At 39.6% G+C, this 22,478-nt stretch overlaps 2 protein-coding genes across 2 annotated transcripts; one reads left to right on the forward strand and one right to left on the reverse strand.

Annotated features, from left to right (window-relative positions):
* Positions 1–221: 221 nt before the first annotated feature.
* LOC5504842 lies at positions 222–11,095 on the forward strand. Its single transcript, XM_032373178.2, has 15 exons — positions 222–511; positions 632–1,015; positions 3,006–3,263; positions 3,695–3,961; positions 4,464–4,730; positions 5,146–5,391; positions 5,805–5,914; positions 6,251–6,300; positions 6,862–7,004; positions 7,691–7,846; positions 8,130–8,145; positions 8,666–8,756; positions 9,063–9,261; positions 9,697–9,972; positions 10,651–11,095. Exons 1-15 carry the CDS (start codon positions 457–459, stop codon positions 10,743–10,745), a joined length of 2,613 nt encoding a protein of 870 aa, XP_032229069.2. The 5' UTR covers positions 222–456; the 3' UTR covers positions 10,746–11,095.
* Positions 11,096–11,272: 177 nt separating this feature from the next.
* LOC5504836 (V-type proton ATPase catalytic subunit A) lies at positions 11,273–22,347 on the reverse strand. The gene is made up of 17 exons (XM_001625674.3): positions 22,300–22,347; positions 22,120–22,213; positions 21,977–22,020; positions 21,149–21,233; positions 19,206–19,271; positions 18,859–18,902; positions 18,686–18,787; positions 17,703–17,897; positions 17,086–17,180; positions 16,376–16,538; positions 15,293–15,401; positions 14,727–14,849; positions 14,053–14,231; positions 13,408–13,551; positions 13,151–13,210; positions 12,521–12,787; positions 11,273–11,998 (listed from the first exon to the last, which is right to left on the reverse strand). Exons 1-17 carry the CDS (start codon positions 22,300–22,302, stop codon positions 11,906–11,908), a joined length of 1,866 nt encoding a protein of 621 aa, XP_001625724.2. The 5' UTR covers positions 22,303–22,347; the 3' UTR covers positions 11,273–11,905.
* Between the last annotated feature and the right edge of the window lie 131 nt (positions 22,348–22,478).

Genomic DNA, 22,478 nt, shown 5'->3' on the forward strand with positions numbered 1-22,478 from the left:
CAGATTACGGGACCCGAAATAAGCAGACCAAAACTTTAATTATCTAGTATATAGACAGAGTGCAACGAGTCTTCTAAGATCTAAAGACGACCTTAACTCGCCTCAAATAATGGACAGATTTGGCGCGCTTAATATGGAAGTAAATTACCCCCCCCCCCCCCTCTCCACACAGAAAACAAACAAACAAAATGTTACAGCAGATAAAACTTATCTCTATCAACACACCAAATACCAGGGTCATCAGCATCCACTATTTCAACTTTGCTGATTTAATCATCGCACGCATCACCGGCTAGGACTGCGCGTTCATTAATTGTATTCTCGTTCGTGATGAATGTGTGATGTTAGCGTCGCACGTACGGCGCCAAAAGCGAATATGGACGACTAATGTTCTCTCTGGCCATAGTACTTATTATGCAGTTCTACTGTTTCAGCGGGTATTTCTAACGGTTTAAAATGCCAAAGCAGTTGGTATTAATTCTTATTTGTTTTCTCTCTATTAGGGCCATCGGTAAGTGAATGTGGATTAACAATATCTCACATCAAACTAATAATTCGTTTTCATTCACTTAATACTATTTGCAGTTATAATGATTCTAAAAAATGACTTCAACTTGGCTTCTTTCACTAGATGCCGCTTCCAGCAGTACATGGATTTGGTCACAATACAACAAATCTGTCTGTATTAACGATGGCGAGGAAGCCACACTGACTTGGAAAGTGACTCTGAACTCGGGAGAACAAATCGGAGCTGTCGAGATCTGGCAGCAAGCTGTAGCGGGTGGATCACCGGTCAAGATGTACTCCACCGTGAGTGACAGACCCGAGCCTGTGTTCGCTGATCGAATGATGTCAGTATCGCATACAGGCTCAACCCCTACATATAACGTCGTTTTCACCCTGAAAGTCATTAAAAGCAAGGATGGATTCGGCGCCAACAAAATACAATGTCGCGTGACAGCAAATAACTTTCATACCGGCCAACCCCCATTAGAAACTCTACTCAACGTTCAGGGTAAGACGGGAAATCCACGAAAATATAAATAAGTATTAAGCCTTCGGTAATCAAGGATTAACCCCCATAGTTTAGTTTAGTTGTTTTTGTTTACTATTCTAAGGTGTACAATAAACGCACTCCACTTCAAACGAAATGCGCCAAACTTATTTAGTGGTATTTTTATCGAGTTTCAGTTATGGGAATACTTATCCTAATCGACGCACAAGCTATTCTTGTCGCTTTTTGAATGAAAGATTGCATATCTTTTTGAAAGCCTTTATGGTTTACGTGAAGTTTCAAGAAGTTTCAAATCTATTTTATTATATAAATAATGAGTTGGGCCGAAACCTTTACTTGCTTCTTATCAATGCGCTCGGAATATAAAGCGACAACATCGGATTTTTTAGGGAAAGTCCTATGACTCATATTATGCAAAATTCGATATAGAGAAGGGGCATTTTGCATTATGTTAATAAACCATAGGTGTTGTTGAGGTTCATATATATACAGAGGGAGCGAATATAATACAAGGCTGGGAGGTAGAATATTTCACGAGAGCTGCCACGGCAACTACACTGCAATATCATTCAAAATGTGGTTTTCGTAGATGTAGTATGAAAGATGACGATGAAGGTGGCAAAGATTATGATAATGATGATGGTGGTGGTAGTGATGGTAATAATGATGGTTGTAGTGATCATGGTGTGATCTTATGATGTGATCATGATGATGATGATAGTGTCGGTGGTCATTGATGACGATGACGAGTATGTTGGTGATCTCGAAACTATGTAGCTCCTATCTCAATATTCCTCAGATTAATATTCAAGGAATTTGAGCTTACGAGGCCGGTGATGTAATGTCCGAAATACGTACATAAAAACACGTATATATAATAACTTTATAAAGTATTTTATCATGCTCTTCAAACAAGAAGAGTTCGTTTTCATTTCTGTTGTATTTGTCAACCTATAAGCCTGTCACCAGAATTATATTATGACAAGGAAGCATTGTAGAACGTGAAAAATTTTGACTTGGAGGCTTACGGCAGGGTCTGGATGGGGTTAACTGACTAGCGTTAAACGGCTTAAAAAGTAACTGATTACCGACAAAACATAAAAAAAAAACTAGTGACTACCGACAAAAAAATATTTGCCGACTACCGACATTTTATTATATCCGGTATTTTTACTCTTTACTTCCATCGTCAATTTACTTTAATTCGACCATTTCAGAATCTGCACTTTGTATTTCCTCCTGTAATGTGTATGTAGTGTGTATGACCCCCCCCCCCCCCCCATCCAGAGTTAAAAGAGTAATGGTTTGATGCAAGTTGTCAGCTACAGTGTTAACACTACTTTTAAGTAGTTAACGTTGTTAAAACAACGATACCTAACTAGGAAAACAGGTATGATCTGGAAGCCATTTAAGTGCCAAGTCAAGTTCCTATGAAAAAAGTCACTGCTACTGTAGATGTACGATAATTGATCACCCACAAGCTCATAGTCACGGGTGATTCTTGTGAATATAAACTAGGTCTTAAAGGGATTTCAGCCACTAAGAAATGTCGTACACAAACACACGTGAAAATATGATATTTTGTCCTCTTCCATGTTCGATATTTCATCTTCTTTCACAATTATTTCACTCTTTCGCGTTTTTAATTAATCTTACACATAACCCTAACCTAAATAAGAGTTCTTTCCTTTTTTCGCTACACTAGGAAGGTAAACTCCATAACTCCATGCAGTGTTATAATTCACTATTTATTTATTTGTTTGTTTATTTGTTTATTTTTTATTTGTTTATTTATTATAGCTTTCTTAAAACTTTGTATTGGTTTCCACATTAGCACGCGTCGCACATGAACCTCGTTTATATAGATTGACTATGACGTGCACAAGCTACTCGACGTTTCTATCGGGGATGCTAAGGCTCAGCAAGGTCATCTCTATCCATGGTTTATCGGCGGAATTTGATGCGTATCAATCGTTTTGATTCTCCTCAGCTCCTATTAGCAAGTTGAGTGTGATCGTTCCAAGTGCAGTGAACGAGTCCGACTCAGTGCGCATGACATGTCAAGCTGAAGGCAGTCCCGATCCTAAGCCGACATTTCGATGGTTCAACGCCAAAGGCGAGGAGATAGGCAACGACAGTTTCTACACTGTCCCATCGGTACATCGCGACAGGCCGGGGCCATACACGTGCTTAGCTACGGATGGATGTGGACACATTCACAGATCCAACGCTACACTTACCGTACAGTGTAAGTAGTATGATGGGGGATGCTCGATGGCTTTATTGACCCGGTTATGAGGGGTGGGGAAAGTCTGGGGTGCAACAATTAAACTAGTGGGTGAGATAGGGGAGGGGGATACTCGAGGGGCGTTGGGATGGAGATACTTGAGGAAAGAGGGGAAGTGGATCCTGTGGGAGGAGTGGAGGGGGATACTGGAGGGAGAATGGGGGATTCTCTATAGAAGGGGGATACTGGTGGGGATGTGGGGAGGGCGCGTACCCGAGGGAGGGAGGGGCAGTGGGATAACCGATGGCGCAGGGGAGGGGGGAAGGCATTCGAGACGAGAAGATTAGGAGGGAGTGGACCACGTAGGGTGAGATATGGTTCGCTTATGTCATTATGTATAGTTTTGTCTTTAGACAAACTAAATTATACATGGTCAATTCATTTTTCTTTAGACAAACCAGACTTTACAAAACTGACCAAGAAGTCGCCCGCCCAAGACACAGTTTGTCTGAATGCCAGCATCACATTGACCTGTAGTGCGTCAGCAGTTCCTACGGTCAGCAGCTACATTTTCTATAATAATAACGTCATGCTTGTGACCCAGTCCGACTCGGAATACGTGGCAAAGGCAACCAATGAAGGAATCAATACGTTTACTTGTGTCCCTGTGAATATCGTTGGGAAAGGCGCCAGTTCCTCGGTTATTGTAACAGCGAAAGGTACTGATGGCTTCTTACAACTAATATGTCTATATAAACGTTAAAAATCAATGAGAGCTATACAACGAAAACAACAGCAACATGAACGACAAAAATAACGCATTAAATGCTTTTTGTGCCCGCACCTCCCAATTATTTAACATAAGAACAACAACAGCCACGCGCACAACAAAATACAAGAACAGAATTAGAAACCACTACAACAACTACAACAACAGCAATGACAGAAATAACAACAACTGCCCTCTGTATTTAAGTTGACATTTTGAGTTTTCCCCGTATGGGCATTTTATTAATAAGTTGTCGATCGATGACCGGTTTCAACTATTCTATCTTTTGTACTGTGATCTATGCTGCTTGTGAGGAGCCAGCCATTACAAATGTCAGCGTATCTAACTTTTGTTGTACTGATAGCTATGTTGGAGAAGCCAGCCATTACAAGTCTCAACGTATCTAACTTTTCTTCTTTTGTTCTGATATTATCTGTGTTGATATGATATAGAGGGACCAGTCATTGCAGCTTTCAATTCGTCAAACCTTGTCGTCGTCGAGGGAGCATCTGTCAATCTTTACTGCCATGCAACCGGCACAAGTCCTTTAGAAGTAACCTTACAACGATATAACAGCCAGGCCAGCTCTCCACTGAGCAACTCTACCAGTTACACGTTTAGTGCCATCAAGAAGAATGACCAGGGTGACTACATGTGTTCAGCAACCAACGGGGACGAGTGTGCAATCGCAAGAAAGCTACTTCGTATCAAAGTCGACTGTAAGTCTGGGACTCAATAAAAACTTTAAACACCGCGAGCATCCTCTCACAACTAAAAAAAAAACTTGTACGCAGTATTTGACCCATCTTCACTCCACTCCCCTCGCAAACGGGCGAGTGTAAACACACTCAGCAAAGTCTGATTATAGCCACATTGCTGTTAACTAAAAGTTTGATAGTCAGGAATCTAATGAAAGCTTATGTCTTTATGTCGAACCATTCACACTTTCACACACGAACATAAGAGTGCGCGCATTCATGAAGTTGTCACTAGTGTGAACCAAACATAGGTTATTTGTGTCGCTATGATTTCCAAAAATCTCATTCGAAATGCTTTGGGTTTAGTTTTACCCATTCTCAATGTTTCACTTTTCTAATAGCAAATTCAACCTTTGCCCCTCTAACTGACCCTCAGATGTGAACTTCATCAAACCTCCAAATTTGTGTAAAACCAAGGACGCGTTAGACGTCACCATCACCCTGGCAACAAACCTGGAAACGAGGCCCTTTGTCATGTGTAACACGGGTGAGGCACGTGTGCTGGCCTTTCCCGCCCAAAGTGGAAGTAAGAACGCGACGTACGCCATGAAGGCTACAGATGGAGAGAACGTCACATGCTCTGTAGAAGGGTTTCCCCTGGGCCGCGTTACCTACTATCTAGGTGAGTGTGACATTGGGAATGACGTCACATGCTCTGTGTGGAAGGGTTTTCCCTGAGGCACGTAACCTAGGTAAGTGTGTCATTAGGTAGAGAACTTCACATGTTCTGTGAAAGGGTTTCCTCTGAAGCACGTCACCTTCTATCTGGTTGGGTTAGTATCATTTAATTAAACTCCCCAATTATGATGAATTTGTTATTTCGTTTTGCTGGAAGATTTTCCCCGATATCTCAATTCTCAAGTTCTCTTTTCCTGGTAAACTCGAACTTTCCTCTCGTTGCTACAAAAAATGGCAATTTTGATCGGTTATTAATTCTTTTTTGTGTTTTTATGTATTTCTTGAGTAAATTCCATCGCGTCATTCAATTTGGGCTCTATCCGTCTATCCGATGTTCTAATGTGCTTTGTTTTGCAGGCCAAAATACCACGGTCGTGATGACATTCACAATATCAAACAGAGAGACGACGGTAACGGACGGCCGGTATAACGTCAGTGGTACAGTTTGGCGAGACATCAATCTATTGGTAAGCACATCAGCAAAAAAACACAGGTACTCCAGTCTCGTACCCAGGTACTCTCGACCAGAATTCGTTGCCGCGCAAACGCAATGCTTAGAAAACCAACCCATGAGCTTTTGGGAGCGAACATTTTCGTGTTGGTAAACAAGGTTTGATGGAATTATACAAACACTCTAAGCACTACACAAAATAATGGAATGGGCAAAGAAGAATAGGTGGGAAAGTGGGGTGAAACGATATGGCAAAATCTTGTGTGTAAGATATAATAATTATCATAGCCATTTGATAGATGATAAACATTCACTTTTAGCTAAACATTTCTAATGGCTCGTTCTGTTTCAGATCAGCGATGTATTAGGATCGTGTCTTCGGGATTATCAGTTATCATTCAGGTACATCATTCAAGTCTACAAAACGCACCATCATCGAATATTGCATTCGCTATGTCCAATGAGTTTGCTAAAATAAAATTCATTGCGCCTTATATCTTTTAGACCGCAAGTGGCTAGTTGCAAGTGTATTGATCCTAGTTGCAGGTGTATTACTCCCTAGTTGCAGTTGCATCGCTCTCTAGTTGCAAGTGTATTGCTCCTTAAGTGCAGTTGCATTGCTCTCTAGTTGCAAGTGTATTGCTCCTTGGTTGCAGGTGCATTGCTGTCTAGTTGCAAATGTATTGCTCCTTAGTTGCAGTCGCATTGCTCTCTAGTTGCAAGTTGCAAGTGTATTGCTCCCTAGTTGCAAGTGCATTGCTCCCTAGTTGCAAGTGTATTGCTCCCTAGTTGCAAGTGCATTGCTCTCCAGTTGCAAGTGCATTGCTCCCTATTTGCAAGTGTATTGCTCCCTAGTTGCAAGTGCATTGCTCCCTAGTTGCAAGTGCATTGCTCCCTAGTTGCAAGTGTGTTGCTTCCTTGTTGCAAGTGTATTTCTGAGATAGCGTTTCTGCGCTGTTACAGACCTGGAAGTCTGATAGTTGATGTTACATATACATTGACGGGTGACGTCAAAGATCCTCAAACGTTCTTCAAGGAAGGGCTTATTGGAAATGCACCGAAGTATAACTTTACCATCGTCCCCGAGAGTATACAGCCGCTACAAAGTGAGGAAAAATCTTATTTTGTAATACAATTAAGAAATCGCTTGTATGCTGAAAATTAAGAACCTCTTAGCCTAAAATTTACACCCCTAAACTCAAGAACATAATTAGTCTTGAAAATAGAAAGCTTTTATTACTTCAATCATCATCATATAGTGAATCCTATTTGTGTGGAGGTAGGGATTTGCCATTTAAATAAAAACCTGTCAGGTTTACTCCAAAAAATGAAGGTTCTTACTCGAGGGTTTTTACTGTATTCACAGGAGGGTGGGGTCACTAGTTAAATTAATCTGTCCCTTTGCCGTGTGAAAAGTTCCTTAAGTATTATACAGTTGGCTCCACATTTGATTTCCCGATAACTAAAAAACCCGATAACTCGGGTTTAAAACGGCAATGTCACCAGTTTACCTCCGGTCGATTACATGACATCCCCCGATTATTTTTAACTGAAAACGCGAAAAATATTTTAACTTGTAAAAGCAGTGGGTCTTTGGACGTTTCTTTGAGGACTGACAATTTAAAGCGGATGGCCTGTTAAATTGCGCGGATTCTAGTTGATTCTTTTTTGTCTTGTCGGTTGAGGTTTCCGTCGACTCTCCCGAAGCAAACTGGTGATAATGCGGCTTTAACCTTAGGAAGACTACCTGTATTCTTCCTGTGTATAAGTCGTGCAATGTTTTCGTCCCCAGCATTTATGACGCATCACACGCCATCTCCCGTGACTGCCAAGTCAGGCTTGACGACCGAAGACATTATCCTTATCGTGGTGGGGATAGTCATCTTTTTGCTTGTTGTGATTATTGTTACATATTGCGTCTGCACCAAAGGAAAAAGAAGAAAGAAAGGTGAATAGGGGCATTCTCAAGTATCAATATATTTGTGAAATGTGTAGAGCTGTGGAGCCACTCTCGACCCTACAGGAAAAGCTGCTTCCCGATGCAGAGTATTTTAACATAAATCACACTTTAGAACTAATCTAAGATGCTACAAATGATTACCTCGCTAAGTTTTCCTGGTTTCGTCCTATGGCAGGAGATCTCCCTTCTGTGCCCAACGCTTATAACTGGCTATAAAATATTTTTCCTATTTATTAATCTCTTTTTCTTTTATGATTGACTATTGACACAGAGGACAGGAAGAAAATGTAAGTAGACATTATTTTGATAATGTGATTTAGATACATTGATTTTGAAATAGATCGGAAAATGACCTAATAATTGTTCGTGGTGGGTGTGAACCATGCTCAAGATCCGCCCAAATCTTCGTTGGGAGCGCCCGCAAAGCACGCTGGGTCTCTGACTATGGATGCGCAAAACTCGTAGCTCTGTTTGGTGTTTTATTATTTACTACATTGACCTAATTCCAGTTGCGGATTTCCCCTCATATTGAAAATCTACATTATATAACTGAATGGGAGCTAATATCTACGGTCCCCTTTTAAGAAATCCTGGATCCGGCCTAGTAGGTGGGCCTTTTCTTGGCGTATTTCGTGTCTGAATTCTACAATTTAAGATTGGACATACCAGCACCTTTGCTTGCTGCTGTATAACAAAATTGCTTTTAAGCGGCCTAAGGAAAATGTGGGTTGGGTTGGTAGCTTTTTGTATACACCCATCGCGTAGTAAAAAGTCTAAAGAGACACTCTTGTGTATGTTGGTCCCCAGGTACGAGGACGGGCGAGACACAGAAGGACCGTCACCGTACGCACAGGACGGCCCAGCAGCCGAGTATCCGGTGAAGAAGAGAGAGCGCAAGGTACGACGGGAAGGACAATCCTCTAATGTTGAAATAACGACGTCATTTATCATATCTTATATGCACAACGAGGGCGTTACATCATATCTAATGGAGAATGATAGCATCAGTCAAGTAAAGATGAATGTTTATGTCATGCTCGAACTTTGAGTTATAGCTGAGGTTTTTGAAGTTTGTGGCTACCGTCTTCCTCCATGTTCACGAAAATTATTGATGTCGTTAGTAAATATGGCAATTTTGGAATTTGCCATTTTGACATCATATTTCTCTCTCTATTAACTATTCGTTTTGTTATTGTTGTCACAGAAGACACCAACTAAGCCAAATCAAGAGATGATCTTGGAGGTTGATGCCGGTCAAAGGGATGACGACGCCGATTCTTATGACGAGGCGATCAGAAAGAGTTACCAGGGACCGCCCTACGCAGAGATATCCCACGTCCCGAACAACGCCTACAGCACTGACACTAACAGGTCTAACAAGTCTACACTTCCCAAAAAATGCTGTAAGTACTGTTCTACTTATAGCACAAGTAGGTGCTATTTGGTTAAAAATGGTTCTTGGGATGGCGGCCTTGGATTTATGAATAGATCAACATGTTGTGCCCATTTTACTACTAGTAAATCCCCCTTTCGTCGCCCCCCCCTTCCTTTTCCACCTCCTTCTCCTCCTCTTTCCCATCTATCGTTCAATGCCATTCCTTTCCTCCCTCCTCCGTTGCGTTGCGCCCTTCAACGCTAACAACGACTTCCACACTCTTAACTATATATCTACATTCATGCGCTACTCAGATACTTTCACGTGCTATTGTCCCCTCATCCAGAACTCATATAGAACTCATCCAGTTATTAGAATTCAACTGCTGTACTATCCAAGTACTGTACCTCTAAATATCTATAAAAGAAATAATAATAATAATAAATTGGTGCATTTTCTCCAGTTCCTCCCGGACCACCGTCCCTGAACCTTGGGCCAAGAGATGTCACTGACACGTCAATCAAAGTGAGATGGACTCCGCCTACTAATAATGGTGGCGGCCGCATTAGAGACTATAAGGTCGAAGTCGGCTCGCTCGTTGTCGAAGGGGTAACGAGTACTTCTCTCCTCTGCCCTGACCTCAAACCTTACACCAAGTATCTCGTGCGCGTGTATGCACGAAATGCCGCTGGAATGGGGACTGCGGCTTTGCAATACGTCACCACGAATAGACCAAGAGGTAGTGTATTATAAACTAGCAAAACGCTTTTTGAAAGACTTTGTAGACTAAGGCATGCGTGTAGCATGCGATTTTTATTGTTGTAGAATCGCCGAATGTGTTTTACACTGCATTTTATTACCGTACACGCTCAAAATATCCCAGGGCCCCCCGTTTTCTGACCAGGGACTCGTTTCTCAAAACACCCGAGAATTCTCGGGCCCGAAAAACGATTTATTCCTAAAATTTGAAATGCTGGCTAATTTCCATAAAATTCATGGTATCTAAATGTGTTGAAATATCGTCAAATATCGTATTTTACCACAAAGATTTATGTAAAGGATGATTCTCTTTATAGATCTTTCCCGAACTTCTGGGGCCCGAAATTCACATGGCTTAAATATTAAGAAAGTTCTCGGGACCTCGCAGTCATCCAAAACATTTCGGGTAACTTTCTGGCTTCAGCAAAACTTCGAAAATAGCCCTATTGAGCGTAATCATTTGGAATATGAACCAAGAGGGAGTTCAAGCTGTTCTCAAACATATAAGCGGTTCTCAAAAGGAAAACATGCGAAATTATGGGCAAAAATGCAAGATAAAATTTTCAGGCTCGAGAATTCTCGTGTGTTTCGAGAAACGGGCGCCTGCCCTCTATCCTATTGGAATAATAAATTTGCAACCATCACTGTTTCGTTACAGGTGGAACACTACCAACGGGATCTACAAACGCCGCTTATTCAAACAATGCCTACGGACCTGAGTGGGACACGGAGTCCGAAGAGTACATTTGCTAACGTGTTTAATTAATTTGTCATGCCTGGGACTGGGTTGAACCTCTTTTGGACACTTTCCCGCGTTTTTTCTTAACCAATCAGTCGTCAATAGAGTGATTTTCAAAATCCCGTGCACCAAAGTGTAGTTGTTAAAATGTAATAGTGAAGCCAGAACAAAAGAAAAGAAAGACATTACAGTTTATTAGTACTAAATAAACTAAATAGTATTTCACGGCTTTTTGAAAACCACTCTATATCGCAATAACCAGATATATTTATAACATAAAAACATAGAGCAATATAATTTCATATAACAATACCTAAATCAATTTTGTATTAATTTATAATGTAATAAAGTCACCCGCAATAGAGTGTGGAGAAGGTTGTTTCCTATGTGAAAAATGAAGCCCAAGCAAAGCACTTAAAATGAGGCAACCCGCAATGGATGAATAAACGAGGGACGGAAATTTGACCAGACCTATAAACTAGACCAGGAGAAAACAGAAAACTATCAGGGTGGGGAAATGACAAAAATACACTCTATTTGGTTTCGTTTTTCAGTAAGAGTTTATTTGCATTATACCTCTTGTATTTACCCCATCATCGAGAAAGTTGAATATGCAATGAAAACTGTATCTATGATTGACGTAAAGCTTGACAAATTCGATAAGATGGGTGGTAAAAGGGTCCTTTGTCTGAAAAAAACATTTTTGATGACTTCCTCAAAAACAAACTAAGATGCAGTAATTTGTTTAGATGCCTATGAATTATGTTTTAGTACATTAAAGGTTTTTCATCATACAAGTAAACATTTGAGATCATACATACAAGTTTATTCTGAGAATTCCCCTTCATGCACTTCCCGTATGCCGTTTATCGCAAACGCGAACTCACAACACCAACCAAAGCGCATTCAAAGCATTACTAAGAACCGCAAACGACAATTATCGCAGGCGCCCGCGCAATACAGCCTAATTTTTTAACATCAAGACAAGATGACGTATCCTTCAATTCCTCTTTCCACAGCGGTTCCTCTATTAACCGGTCACCCTTGGGACGGTGCTAAATGGCCGCTTTATAGAGGTTCACCGCTTTCGTGTTAGTGTTTGATATTCCCGTGCTTAATTCTCGGCCGACTCAAGGAGAGAGAAGATTGCATTATTTATAATTCTAAGAATAGACTAATCTTCCAGCGAGCGGAAGCCTTGCTGTAGCTGCTCGTGAAGCTCGGCGAAGTCGGCTTTGATTTTCGCCTCTCCGTCTTTAATAGGATCCTGAAAACAAGACAGGAGTGTGTATTGTTAAGGTTGTTTGACAGAAAAAACAAATTTTTTATATATAAAAGGAGTACAATTTTACACCTCGGAAAGTGGTCGTGTAAGCTTCTAGAGAGACTTCAATAAACATAATGAAAAGCAAAAGGAATGGGGGAAATGTCCTTATCTTACACCACAACGCGGCTCTTTGTGAATCAACAACAACAACAAACAATTTCAGAAAAAATAGACTTGGAATAGCCACTCCTAACTACTGGCTTTAGGATAGTTATATCAATAGATACTTTGGTCACAACGACTCTCCTACAGCCCTGGCAAAACACCTACGAAATTGGTGAATAGAAATTTATCCCTAAATCTCGTCCAAAATTGTCCCAAGTTGATGCATTTCACACATGCAGACTATATTGTTTGGAGTGTATTGCTAGTGGGTAAATAACCGCATTGTTACCTGGTTACATTATCCCCACCTGCTCTTACCCTCCTAACTCACCTAACTAACTTACCATCCTAACTCACCTTAAACTTCATGCTGCTAAGCGCATAGATGGCGTCTCCCATGTTTTCCTTGATCACGTTCCACGTGACCTTGTTTTCCGCTTGTGCTGTCGTCTCCACAGAGTGCCGCGCCATGTCGTAGAACGCCACGATGTTTGAGAGCATACCGACTGTCTTGTAAAACGGACAGAACTTGTCGTACGGCGTGTAGCCGTTTTGCTGGAGGAAGTCATCTTTGATGAGCTTGGCCACCTCGAGAGTGATCTTATCCGACTCAGCCAGGGAGCCCTGTGGTAGAAATAGGGAATAGAGTCATGAGCTCATGCATCAAAATGACGAACGCGGCCGCGTATAATTCAAAATCCTTGGATATCTGACAATCCTGGAAATAGTACGTAAGCCAATCAACAGTTTAACCAATTAACGACTTTGGCCTAGTTTAGAAGCTGTTCTTTTCATCTGCCGTTTCATATGCATACAACTAAAGACACAATCGACTTAGTCCGTTTGTATTTGAAACGTTCATGAAAATAACGTCCAAACTATGCCTTGTATGTTTTGCCGGCAAACCATAAACAATTTAAAAGTTTTTTACTTGTGGGTCAGGTCGCAAGAATACGAATTCAGCTGTATCTGAATTATAAATCTTACCTTTCCTACAAGTTGTACGATTTCCGAGAGATCCTCTTCCTCTTGTAAGATTTCTTTCACCTAAACAAATGTCAGACAAGGGCCTTAATCTAATACTTCCCGTAAATACGAGAGGAAAAAAAACCCAGAGGACAAAAAAAACTTTGGTATAATTATATTCGAGGAAAAATTATAAGATAAAATCTCGAAATAACAGTCTAAAAACCAGGCTTTCCTATTCCTTCTACAATCTCGTAATAATAATAATAAACATTTACCTTGGTTCTAAGTGCAACAAACTCTGGATAATTCTTCTCGTAGTAATCATCCAAAGCCCTCATGTACTTGCTGTAGCTAATAAGCCAGTTAATGGAAGGAAAGTGCTTACGCTGAGCCAGTTTCTTGTCCAAACCCCAAAACACCTAGATACGAACAAGAGTATACTGAGAAATCAATAAAGGCAAAAAAAAAGCCGAAATTTCCGTACTACAGGGGCGCGAATTCACAGAAAATTATACCCTAAAGATATAGTCTGTATCCAGACATCTGTAATTCTTTTCTAACAACAAGTTACAAGTTATTGGCGGGCCCTGGCTTACATGAAAACCCACTAGAAGAGACAATGAAGAATCTCACACAAACCCTTTTTGGTTTGCCAATTTCCTCACTTGATATATTGAGAATGATAGCGCATAAATCCTTAGTAGACCACAACTCTATGTGCAGGCAAGATTCACAACTGATCATATGTAGTGGCTTTTTAAAGCCCATAACTATTCCCCATAACACCGCATGTGGAAACATAAAATACATGTGGTCGAGTGTTATCTATAATAAAAAACAAACATCGAATTGGCTTATTTGAGTAGAGCTCATCTGAGATAATGAGGGATCGTGTAGTTTTTCCTGGATATACGCAGTACCTGTACGATATTCAAAGTGGCAGAAGTTACAGGATCAGAGAAGTCACCACCGGGAGGAGACACAGCGCCGACAATGGTCACACTTCCCTCCCTCTGGGGGTTGCCAAGGCAACTAACGCGACCAGCACGTTCATAGAAGGAGGCCAATCGGGCACCAAGATAGGCGGGGTAGCCACTGTCTGTGAGTAGATTACGAGAATTTAGATCATATTTGTTATAACAGCAAGAGCGGATCTAGGGTGTGGACAGATTACGAGAATTCATATCATCTTTGTTATAACAGCAAGGGCGGTTCTAGGGGTGGTCCGAGCGCACCCCCCCCCCCCCCCCCCTGGCTTGAAAATAACAAAAAATATAAGGAAATTCATGGAAAAACAATAAATCTGCCCCCCTTTTTTTAAACTGTTGCTTTGCCCCCCCCCCCCCCCATTCAAAATCTCCTGGATCGGCCCCTGCTTCGATAAAGAATCACGTCAGGTGTTTTTGTGTCAGAAAGACACACCTTTTCTCCTGCAATAAAACTGATAAAAACATATGTTACAGTGCAAGCTTCCATCTAATGTCTAAAGTACATTGTGCGTGAGTGTGAGAAAATAATGTTTGTCATTCTGGGATTGGCTTCTTAAAGGGCCTTTGCCGAAATAATCATAAAAAAAAAAACAATGTTGACTCACCAGCAGGCATCTCTGCCAGACGTCCGGAGATCTCACGCAAAGCCTCCGCCCATCTTGACGTTGAGTCTGCCATCATACTAACGTGATGACCCATGTCACGGAAATACTCAGACAGTGTGATACCTGATAAAACATTTTATCAGTGCCAAAATTCAGTAGTAATTTGCGTACTACATAGGACATACAGTCGTAATAAGTGTCAATAAAGCTATTAATCAGTTCTTTATAGCATAATAATTTCTCAAACTATAACTCAAAATTTTCACAATAGTGAGTAAAGATAGCATGGATTTAATTTAGACAAATATTCAAAGTTTCATCCTATGCCGGCACATGGCTTTTGGCCCTGTTTTTATTATAAGTTCTAATGAATTTTCCCATGTTACCCTTGCCACAATAGTATTAGTAGTCTGCAAATTATGTCCTTTTGAAATCATGTCCTATTGAATTTAAGTCTTTCAATCAGTTTTTAACAAAGAGCATGAGACAGGGATTTTCAAGAGTAAATGGTTACGAGTGGTGGATGACTATGAGAGTCAAATGGGATGCAAATGCTAGGGCATTACCTGTGTAGATGGATGCCTCCCTAGCGGCTACTGGCATGTTGGATGTGTTCGCCACCAGGGCAGTTCTCTTCATGATAGATTCTACTTGACCATTGATCTCAACTGTTAGCTAAAAACATGAAAGAAAGTTACATAGTTCACATGCTTGAAGATCCAGCGTACTTTGAAGGTGCTCCCAAAAGGTCACTCTCACGAAAGAGCTGCTGGAAAAGTTTATAACAATTTTGAGTTTTGAGTGATTGGGCCTTTTTTAAGGTGTGAATCGAAGGCCCAATCACAGCACAGCAGTGTTTACTTGTAACCTATGTGTAGCTGCCAGATGCTTTGCCTGAATGTATCAAGTTACTGTTTTGTACGATAAACGAAACTCTGAAGCCAGAACAATTGCTTGTGAACATTTGTCATACAGTCGTGGGAAAGAGCCATGTTTTTGCTCAGCTACCGACAGGCCTCGCTAAAAGCCTGGTATTTTAAATCTTGCCACTTCTTTTCAAAGAAGCCCGCACAATTGGCGACTCGAATGTTCCCGAGAACGCTGCCATTGTGGTCGTTTGCCCACTGAAGTCGATCATCCAACTGCAAGCAAACAAGCTCCAAGGGCATGGAGATTAGATCTATATTGAGACGAATTCTTTCTTTTAAGTAAACTTATGAGTAAAAAAATTGCCTGCTGGAGCGTCAGGCTGCAGCATGAAAATAATGTAAACAAAGGCTAAGTTTTCCACATTTTGTCTTCAACAGGGTTTCTTTCACGTCACGCCCCCAGAACTACAGTAGTCTAACTAGGAAACTTTCCCAGCGGCTCTTTCACAAGAGTGACCCATTGGGAGCACCCGCAAAGTACACTGGATCTTTGAGCATGGTTAGCTCAGAGAGCACATATAATGTTGAATAGACAAGACTGAGGTTCAATGAGAATATCAAGTGCCACAAGAAAATTTTTTTTACAACGTATACATGGAAAATCCTGTAAATCATTACTACAAATAGAATCCTATTGAGTCATAGAATCTTATTGAGCATGTGCTCTGATTCCTTAGACAACTACATACAGGGGCTATCATTTGGTATTGCATTACATACCTCAGGGAAATCCCTAAGTACTTCAGACATCTCATTTCCTCTCTCTCCACATCCCACATAAATAATGACATCAGAGTTAGAGAACTTGGAAAGAGACTGGGAGATGACAGTCTTACCACACCCAAAAGCGCCAGGGATAGCAGTAGTCCCACCCTGGACACACCTAATGAGGGAGAAAAACAATTTTATAGTGTGACGCTACTGTGGCCCCATATGCAAATTTAAAGAATATAGATCAACTTCTTCTTTGTTATTGTTTATCATTGAAAATCAGCGGCTCATTCGCAAGCAAACTCCAAAATAACAATCCACGAATTAAGTCTGATATGTTATTAACAATATTTGATTGAAAATATCTTTGTTACTTGCTTGAATTAGCCGTTGGAAATGGATGCTTTGTGCAACTTGGTATTGAGCGGGAGCATAAATTGGCAGCGTGATTGGCCTTCTTTAAGAAGTTGGCCAATGAGCATGCATGAATCAGTGTTTTGATTAATACAAAATATGGAGGAGGATTCATTAGCACTCTGATGTGCACTCAAGCCTTTGTTTGCCATGGTGGTTGGCTTGTCAAGTTCCTGTCAATTGGATAGTACATTTCTCATCTCATCTCTCATTGGTATTAATTGGTTTCCTTTAAAAAATTGTAAAGTTGGCCACCCCAGAATGCAAAAGGTAGCAAACTTAATATTTGCAGATTAACAACTTACGGGAAAAGTGCATCTAGAACACGCTGTCCTGTTAACAGTGGATGGTTGGCTGCCATTTTGTCTGTGACGGGCCTCATTTGACGAACAGGCCACACCTACATGCAAAACAAAAAAACTAAAGTATGCAGCAAAAGATATGCAAAAAGATAAGACAATATGAGTTAAGTAAAAAAAAATAGCTAAGTATGAGTTACTCCCAATCCCGTTGTGCTTTTCATTTCATGTTTTCGCGCGAATAACCCGATTTTAAATTTGCTTTTTCGAGCATAATAAAAGGGTGGAATTTCTTGAAAATCGGCGATGATAAATATTTTAGTACAATCTTTGGTATGGATATACTTTTAGGGGATTTCCAGCCTATACGATAACCTCCGGTATTACCTTAATGACTCTAGAGAATTTGAAGTTTGAATGTCAAAACTTCATCTAAGGTTATATTCATGCAATTGATTGTTTGATTTGTTGTTTAAAAGTTCAAAAATCCTGCATCTGACTGATCAGAACAAATCAAGAAAATATACAGTATTTGGTGATCACAGTCTTACTAGCACAATCATACTGTAATTTAATTTTTTTTTACCATGTAGTAGATAATTCTAGATTATCCTTTTCATTACCTGCAACATGCAGTGCTTGCTTTTCTCCCCATCAAAGTCTATCTCTAGGATAGTGTCCTCAATGTAGTAGTTACCCTGAGGTGCTATGTAAGTAATGGTGCCTTTGGCTTTAGGATGAAGCATGATGTGGTGCTTGATAAAGGTATTCTCCTGGACGTAGCCATAGATGTCACCACCTGTGATGTGATCACCGATCTAAGCAACCAAACATTAGGTTTCCATTAGTACCTAAAGACACATCTCCAGAAGTAATGAGAATGCACACTTGCAGATGCAATAAGAACACATATTGATAATAAAAAAAATTCCCGTATCTCTGTATGAGTTGTAAATGAGTTGTTTCTATGAGTTAAGATGTTGGAAGTACTGAGAATGCATACTGTAAATGATCTAATAAACGCCCCCTATCTAAAGAACGCCTCCTATCTTAATGAACGCCCCTCTCTAACAAATGCCCCCCTCTATTTAACGCCCCCCCTACCCTTACCCTAGCTTAAAAACAAACAACATAGGAATTTTGCTAACATAAATCAAATTTAATTAATCTGAGTTTGGCTTCTACTGGGTGAGACTTGCTCAATGTCAAAAAACGCTTGCTATGCAGGCTATAATTTAACATGATCCTGACTGAGACTAGAACTCCACTGCACATGGGTTTGTTGTATTTTTTATAGTTTGTGAAGAGCACCCCTCTATAATAAATGCCTCCTATCTATTAAATGCCCCTCCTCAGAACATTGAAATTCAATAAATGCCCCAGGCGTTTATTAGATAATTTACGGTAACATTACAATTAAATCAAAATGATGAGATTTTATTTTTACTTCAATACCTCATAATAATTTTAGGTAAATGTAAGACAAATATTGTTATTATTTGTTGTTACAATTGCTCATTTGTACAATGAAATAAAATTTCACCAACAAGGTACTGGTTGCACCAATTTTTTAGTTATCTACAGTATCAAACCCTGTCCTACAAACCTTGAAGTTGCCAGGAATGAACTCCCACTGTACCGTCCTGCTGAGGGATTGAGTGTTCACTCCACGTGGAATATAAATACTTTGTGTCATCTCATTGATATCCTGAGGAAAAAAAAACCTTTAGATAAAACTTGTATATCATAGTCACAGGTATAACATTGCTGTTTTAGTACCTTTAGAGGTCTTTGGATACCATCAAAAATGCTGCCCATAATTCCTGCAAAAAAAAAAAAAAATATCACATAATTTTACAAATACCTTACAGTAATAATTATTGAGTTCCATTAATAGTGGCGTGGACAGCTGATTTGTAGGTGAGTTGAAGAGATAAAAAGCATTTGTGTACACAGCAAAGGATTGTGTGTACACCAGCCAACTGCCAGCTGAAACCAAGAAAAGGGGCGATGAAAGAACCTTTTCCAGCTATATTTTTTTGGTAGATTTGTAATTAGCTGGATCAAATTCGGTGTATCACTTATCACCCTTGAGCTTCATTTTTATTTTATTATTGCTCTTTTACCTGGACCTAACTCCACAGACAGAGGCTTCTTTGTTCTCAATACAGGGTCCCCAACCGTTACACCAGCTCAGGATGTGTCAAGAATCACAACATATCACACTTAATCAATATTTTAAATACTGTAGCCAGACATCATATTCCAAGAAGTACTGTATGTCAATTACTGTGAGTTGTAAACGTTTATTAATTTAGCAATCTATTCAACACAATCTTTCTTACATGTAAATGTATTTGTTTACTTAAGGATACCATAGACCAAAGCGGTAATTACCCCGATCGTCCCGGCAAAATCGCTCGCGCTCGCGTCGGATTAGAGCAAATGCCAACAAACTATATATCAATTTAAAGCTTAATGATTGAACTTTCCTCCTAAAATAATCATTTTTTATACGCGCTTAATTTTGAGTGCTTTTGTGCGAAATCGACCACTTTTAAACATGCGAATTATTTATACACACCAAAAGCGCACAACCTCCCGGGATCTGCCTTATATCTTTCGTCATGTACTGAACTGACAAACCATGTCTACAATTGACGTCACACAGCCTCGTTGATTAATAATCAAGGGTCAAATTTAGGCATGGAATAATTTTGCTTCTTTGGCTACAACGCACTAATTAAGTCCGTAGCAAAAAATGCTATTGATTATCCGCGACAAGGTGTGACAGAACAATATCTATACAAGACACTTGCCAAGTTGAGCAGGAATCGGGGGGTTAAAAGTGTACCTTTAATTCATATATTTAGAGTAAGATGGGGTGAAATTTGATTGCAAGATATCGGGGATTTAAGTTGTGTAAACATTAGAGGCAGCGTGACAGTAATGACAGACGAAGAGCAAATAGAGCCGTGTGTGGCAACCAATCACATTGCACGCTATACAACGCAGCGGGAAAACTCTTAGGCACTCAAATTTATAGCGCTAGTTGTGCAAGAGAAGGAAGATGCCTAGACCGATGTGAGCTTGCACTGAAGAAAAGAAGAGCACGGAAAATTTAAAAAGACCGCGAACGGAGACAACTCAATGTTTTGGGCTATCTTCCTCATTTAGCCTTCTTCAAAGGAAGCCAAGGATTCTTACTTAATCTTGGCGTAGTTTACAAAAAGCCGTAAAACTAAGTGGCGGAGTATTTAAGATTTTGGTGGTATTTTTTTGCTAACATCTAGAGTGTGCCTATTGTCATCGAATGGCATAATAAAAAAAATTCACCCGAAATGAAGCCATTTTGGTCTACGGTATCGTTAATTAGGATAAAAAACATGAGGTTCTGCTATAAAAGGGTAAGCTCCTCCCACCCCTGGGATTGATTTTGCAATTATAATCAGAACACTGTCACACTAGCAGTCACAAAATCATAAGTCTCCTCTAAAATCCCTTATCTCTGAGCCTCAGTCAGCTGGAATAAAACTATTTTTGCACAGGTAACAAGACAGTTGTGTTAAAAGATTGATAAATTAGTCATTTGCTGTCCACTCATGTTTTCAGTGTAAAATTTTTAATTTTGCGCTTCTTAAATTCTAACGCACATGCATAAATTATTCTTGCCCTGTTAGTAAAATGTTTAGAGCGCACACAGCTTGGTATAGCATTATTTTACTATAAAAAGAAAGAATTATTTGGACAAGTTTTGGAAATGATATTTGGTTTAGAATATGAAAATATGAAATGATATTTGGTTTAGAATATAAAATAGCTCAGAGTTAATGTCCGTAATGACGTGTTGATTTATTGACGGCTAATCGAAAACTGATTGTTCCCAGGTTTGGGAGGAGCTTTCCCTTTTATAGGTGAACCTTGCATTTAAAGAAACCAAATACATTTCATATCTGAGATGACCATCGTTTGACCGTTGCATATCTAAACAGAATAGTGTTTTCATCACTAGTTTAAAATCAGAATCAATATTAAATCAACTGTTTTATCTAAATAAGGAAAAGGATACAAGTTTCCTCGTATACTTGAATTGTTGCCATGTCTCCCTCTAGCCGGATAATCTCCCCAACCAACTCACTATGGCCGACACGTACCTATGATGTACAAATGTAGGTCTTTGTTATCTGTTTCAAATTTATCTGTTACCTGTTCTAAACTTAAATGTTTTAATTTTTTCAAGCCAATTAACTATACATCAAAATAAACGATGCACATATTCTAAATACATGAGAACTATAGAATAAATTGTCAAGTGAAGAGTTAAAAGTCCCCACCCCCCTAATTTCTAGGAAGTCCCTAGGAGCTCTTGTGTTAGGTACCTCAGTATTAGGTATCAAATAAGCTGACAAGTAGATTGACCTTACATCTAATGTTATAACCAAATTAAAAAAGAAAAACAGATAAGCAAGGAAGAATTGCAAGGAAGGCAATTGAGCCAAGTCAGAATTTTCCATTGAAAATGCAAGCAAATTTTATTGTGAGAATATTTTTTTCAATATTGTTACAATAAAGGTGCAATAACGCCTTGATCTAAATATGCAGTGCCCCAATTTTCAAAATTATTAAAATTAATTGATTTCTATTTTCTTTTTCCGTCAGTTTACAAAATCGTTCTGATTCAACACAATTATATATTTTTTTCAATTATATTCTAGTTCGCCTTGCAACTATATACAAATTGTGTTTTAAAGACAGAATTGGATAATAAATACCAACTAGGTAGAATAAATCTGATAAAATTCAGTGTGAAATGAAAATGTCATGTGATGAACGTGATGATTTGAGTGATTTCATTCCAGAACAGGTTTGAGAAAAATCACAGATCATCTATCCTTACCAGCTCGTACATAGCAGCACCACTCATATTCTCCGCTATAACCACTGAAAGAAAACACAGTTTAACCATAAGCCTTGATTTATAAGATGCTCTCGAAAAAGTAAAAGAATTTAAAGATAAACCGGCAAAATTAAGAAACCCACCGGGCCCAGAGACGCCGAACACATATCCAAACTTGCTGTCGCTATCTTGATCCCGTATTTTCGGCAGCTTGTCCGCCATATCCATTGCTCCCGCCTGGTGGGAAGAAAAAATTGACGTTAAGTTTGTGGGGATTTGTGAGGAGATAAAAAAGGAAAGAGAAGGACAAGTAATGGACCCACCATCTTGGAAATGATACAATGATCACATGGGCTAACACCGAGGTCACGAGTACTGCTCTACAGGGGTGGGGTGAGCTAGTAATTATTTAGTTAAAATTTAATTGCGTATTTGCTGGGAAAAAAAAGGATTGTAAGTCATCTAAAATAAGTGAGATATAATCATTAATACTTTACTCTAA

The sequence above is a fragment of the Nematostella vectensis genome, chromosome 9 (assembly GCF_932526225.1).
Source record: "Nematostella vectensis chromosome 9, jaNemVect1.1, whole genome shotgun sequence".
Classification (NCBI taxonomy): domain Eukaryota; kingdom Metazoa; phylum Cnidaria; class Anthozoa; order Actiniaria; family Edwardsiidae; genus Nematostella; species Nematostella vectensis.

What these genes read in the sequence shown, in the direction of transcription:
- LOC5504842 (XM_032373178.2), top strand. Translation starts at nt 457, where the DNA reads ATGCCAAAGCAGTTGGTATTAATTCTTATTTGTTTTCTCTCTATTAGG. An exon ending in GGTTATTGTAACAGCGAAAG is followed by an intron (nt 3,962 to 4,463) that starts GTACTGATGGCT and finishes GATATGATATAG; the next exon opens with AGGGACCAGTCATTGCAGCT. An exon ending in GGCGAGACATCAATCTATTG is followed by an intron (nt 5,915 to 6,250) that starts GTAAGCACATCA and finishes GTTCTGTTTCAG; the next exon opens with ATCAGCGATGTATTAGGATC.
- LOC5504836 (XM_001625674.3), bottom strand. An exon ending in GTTCTAGATGCACTTTTCCC is followed by an intron (nt 16,539 to 17,085) that starts GTAAGTTGTTAA and finishes CTCCCTCATTAG; the next exon opens with GTGTGTCCAGGGTGGGACTA. An exon ending in TTGTTGCACTTAGAACCAAG is followed by an intron (nt 13,211 to 13,407) that starts GTAAATGTTTAT and finishes ACATTTGTTTAG; the next exon opens with GTGAAAGAAATCTTACAAGA.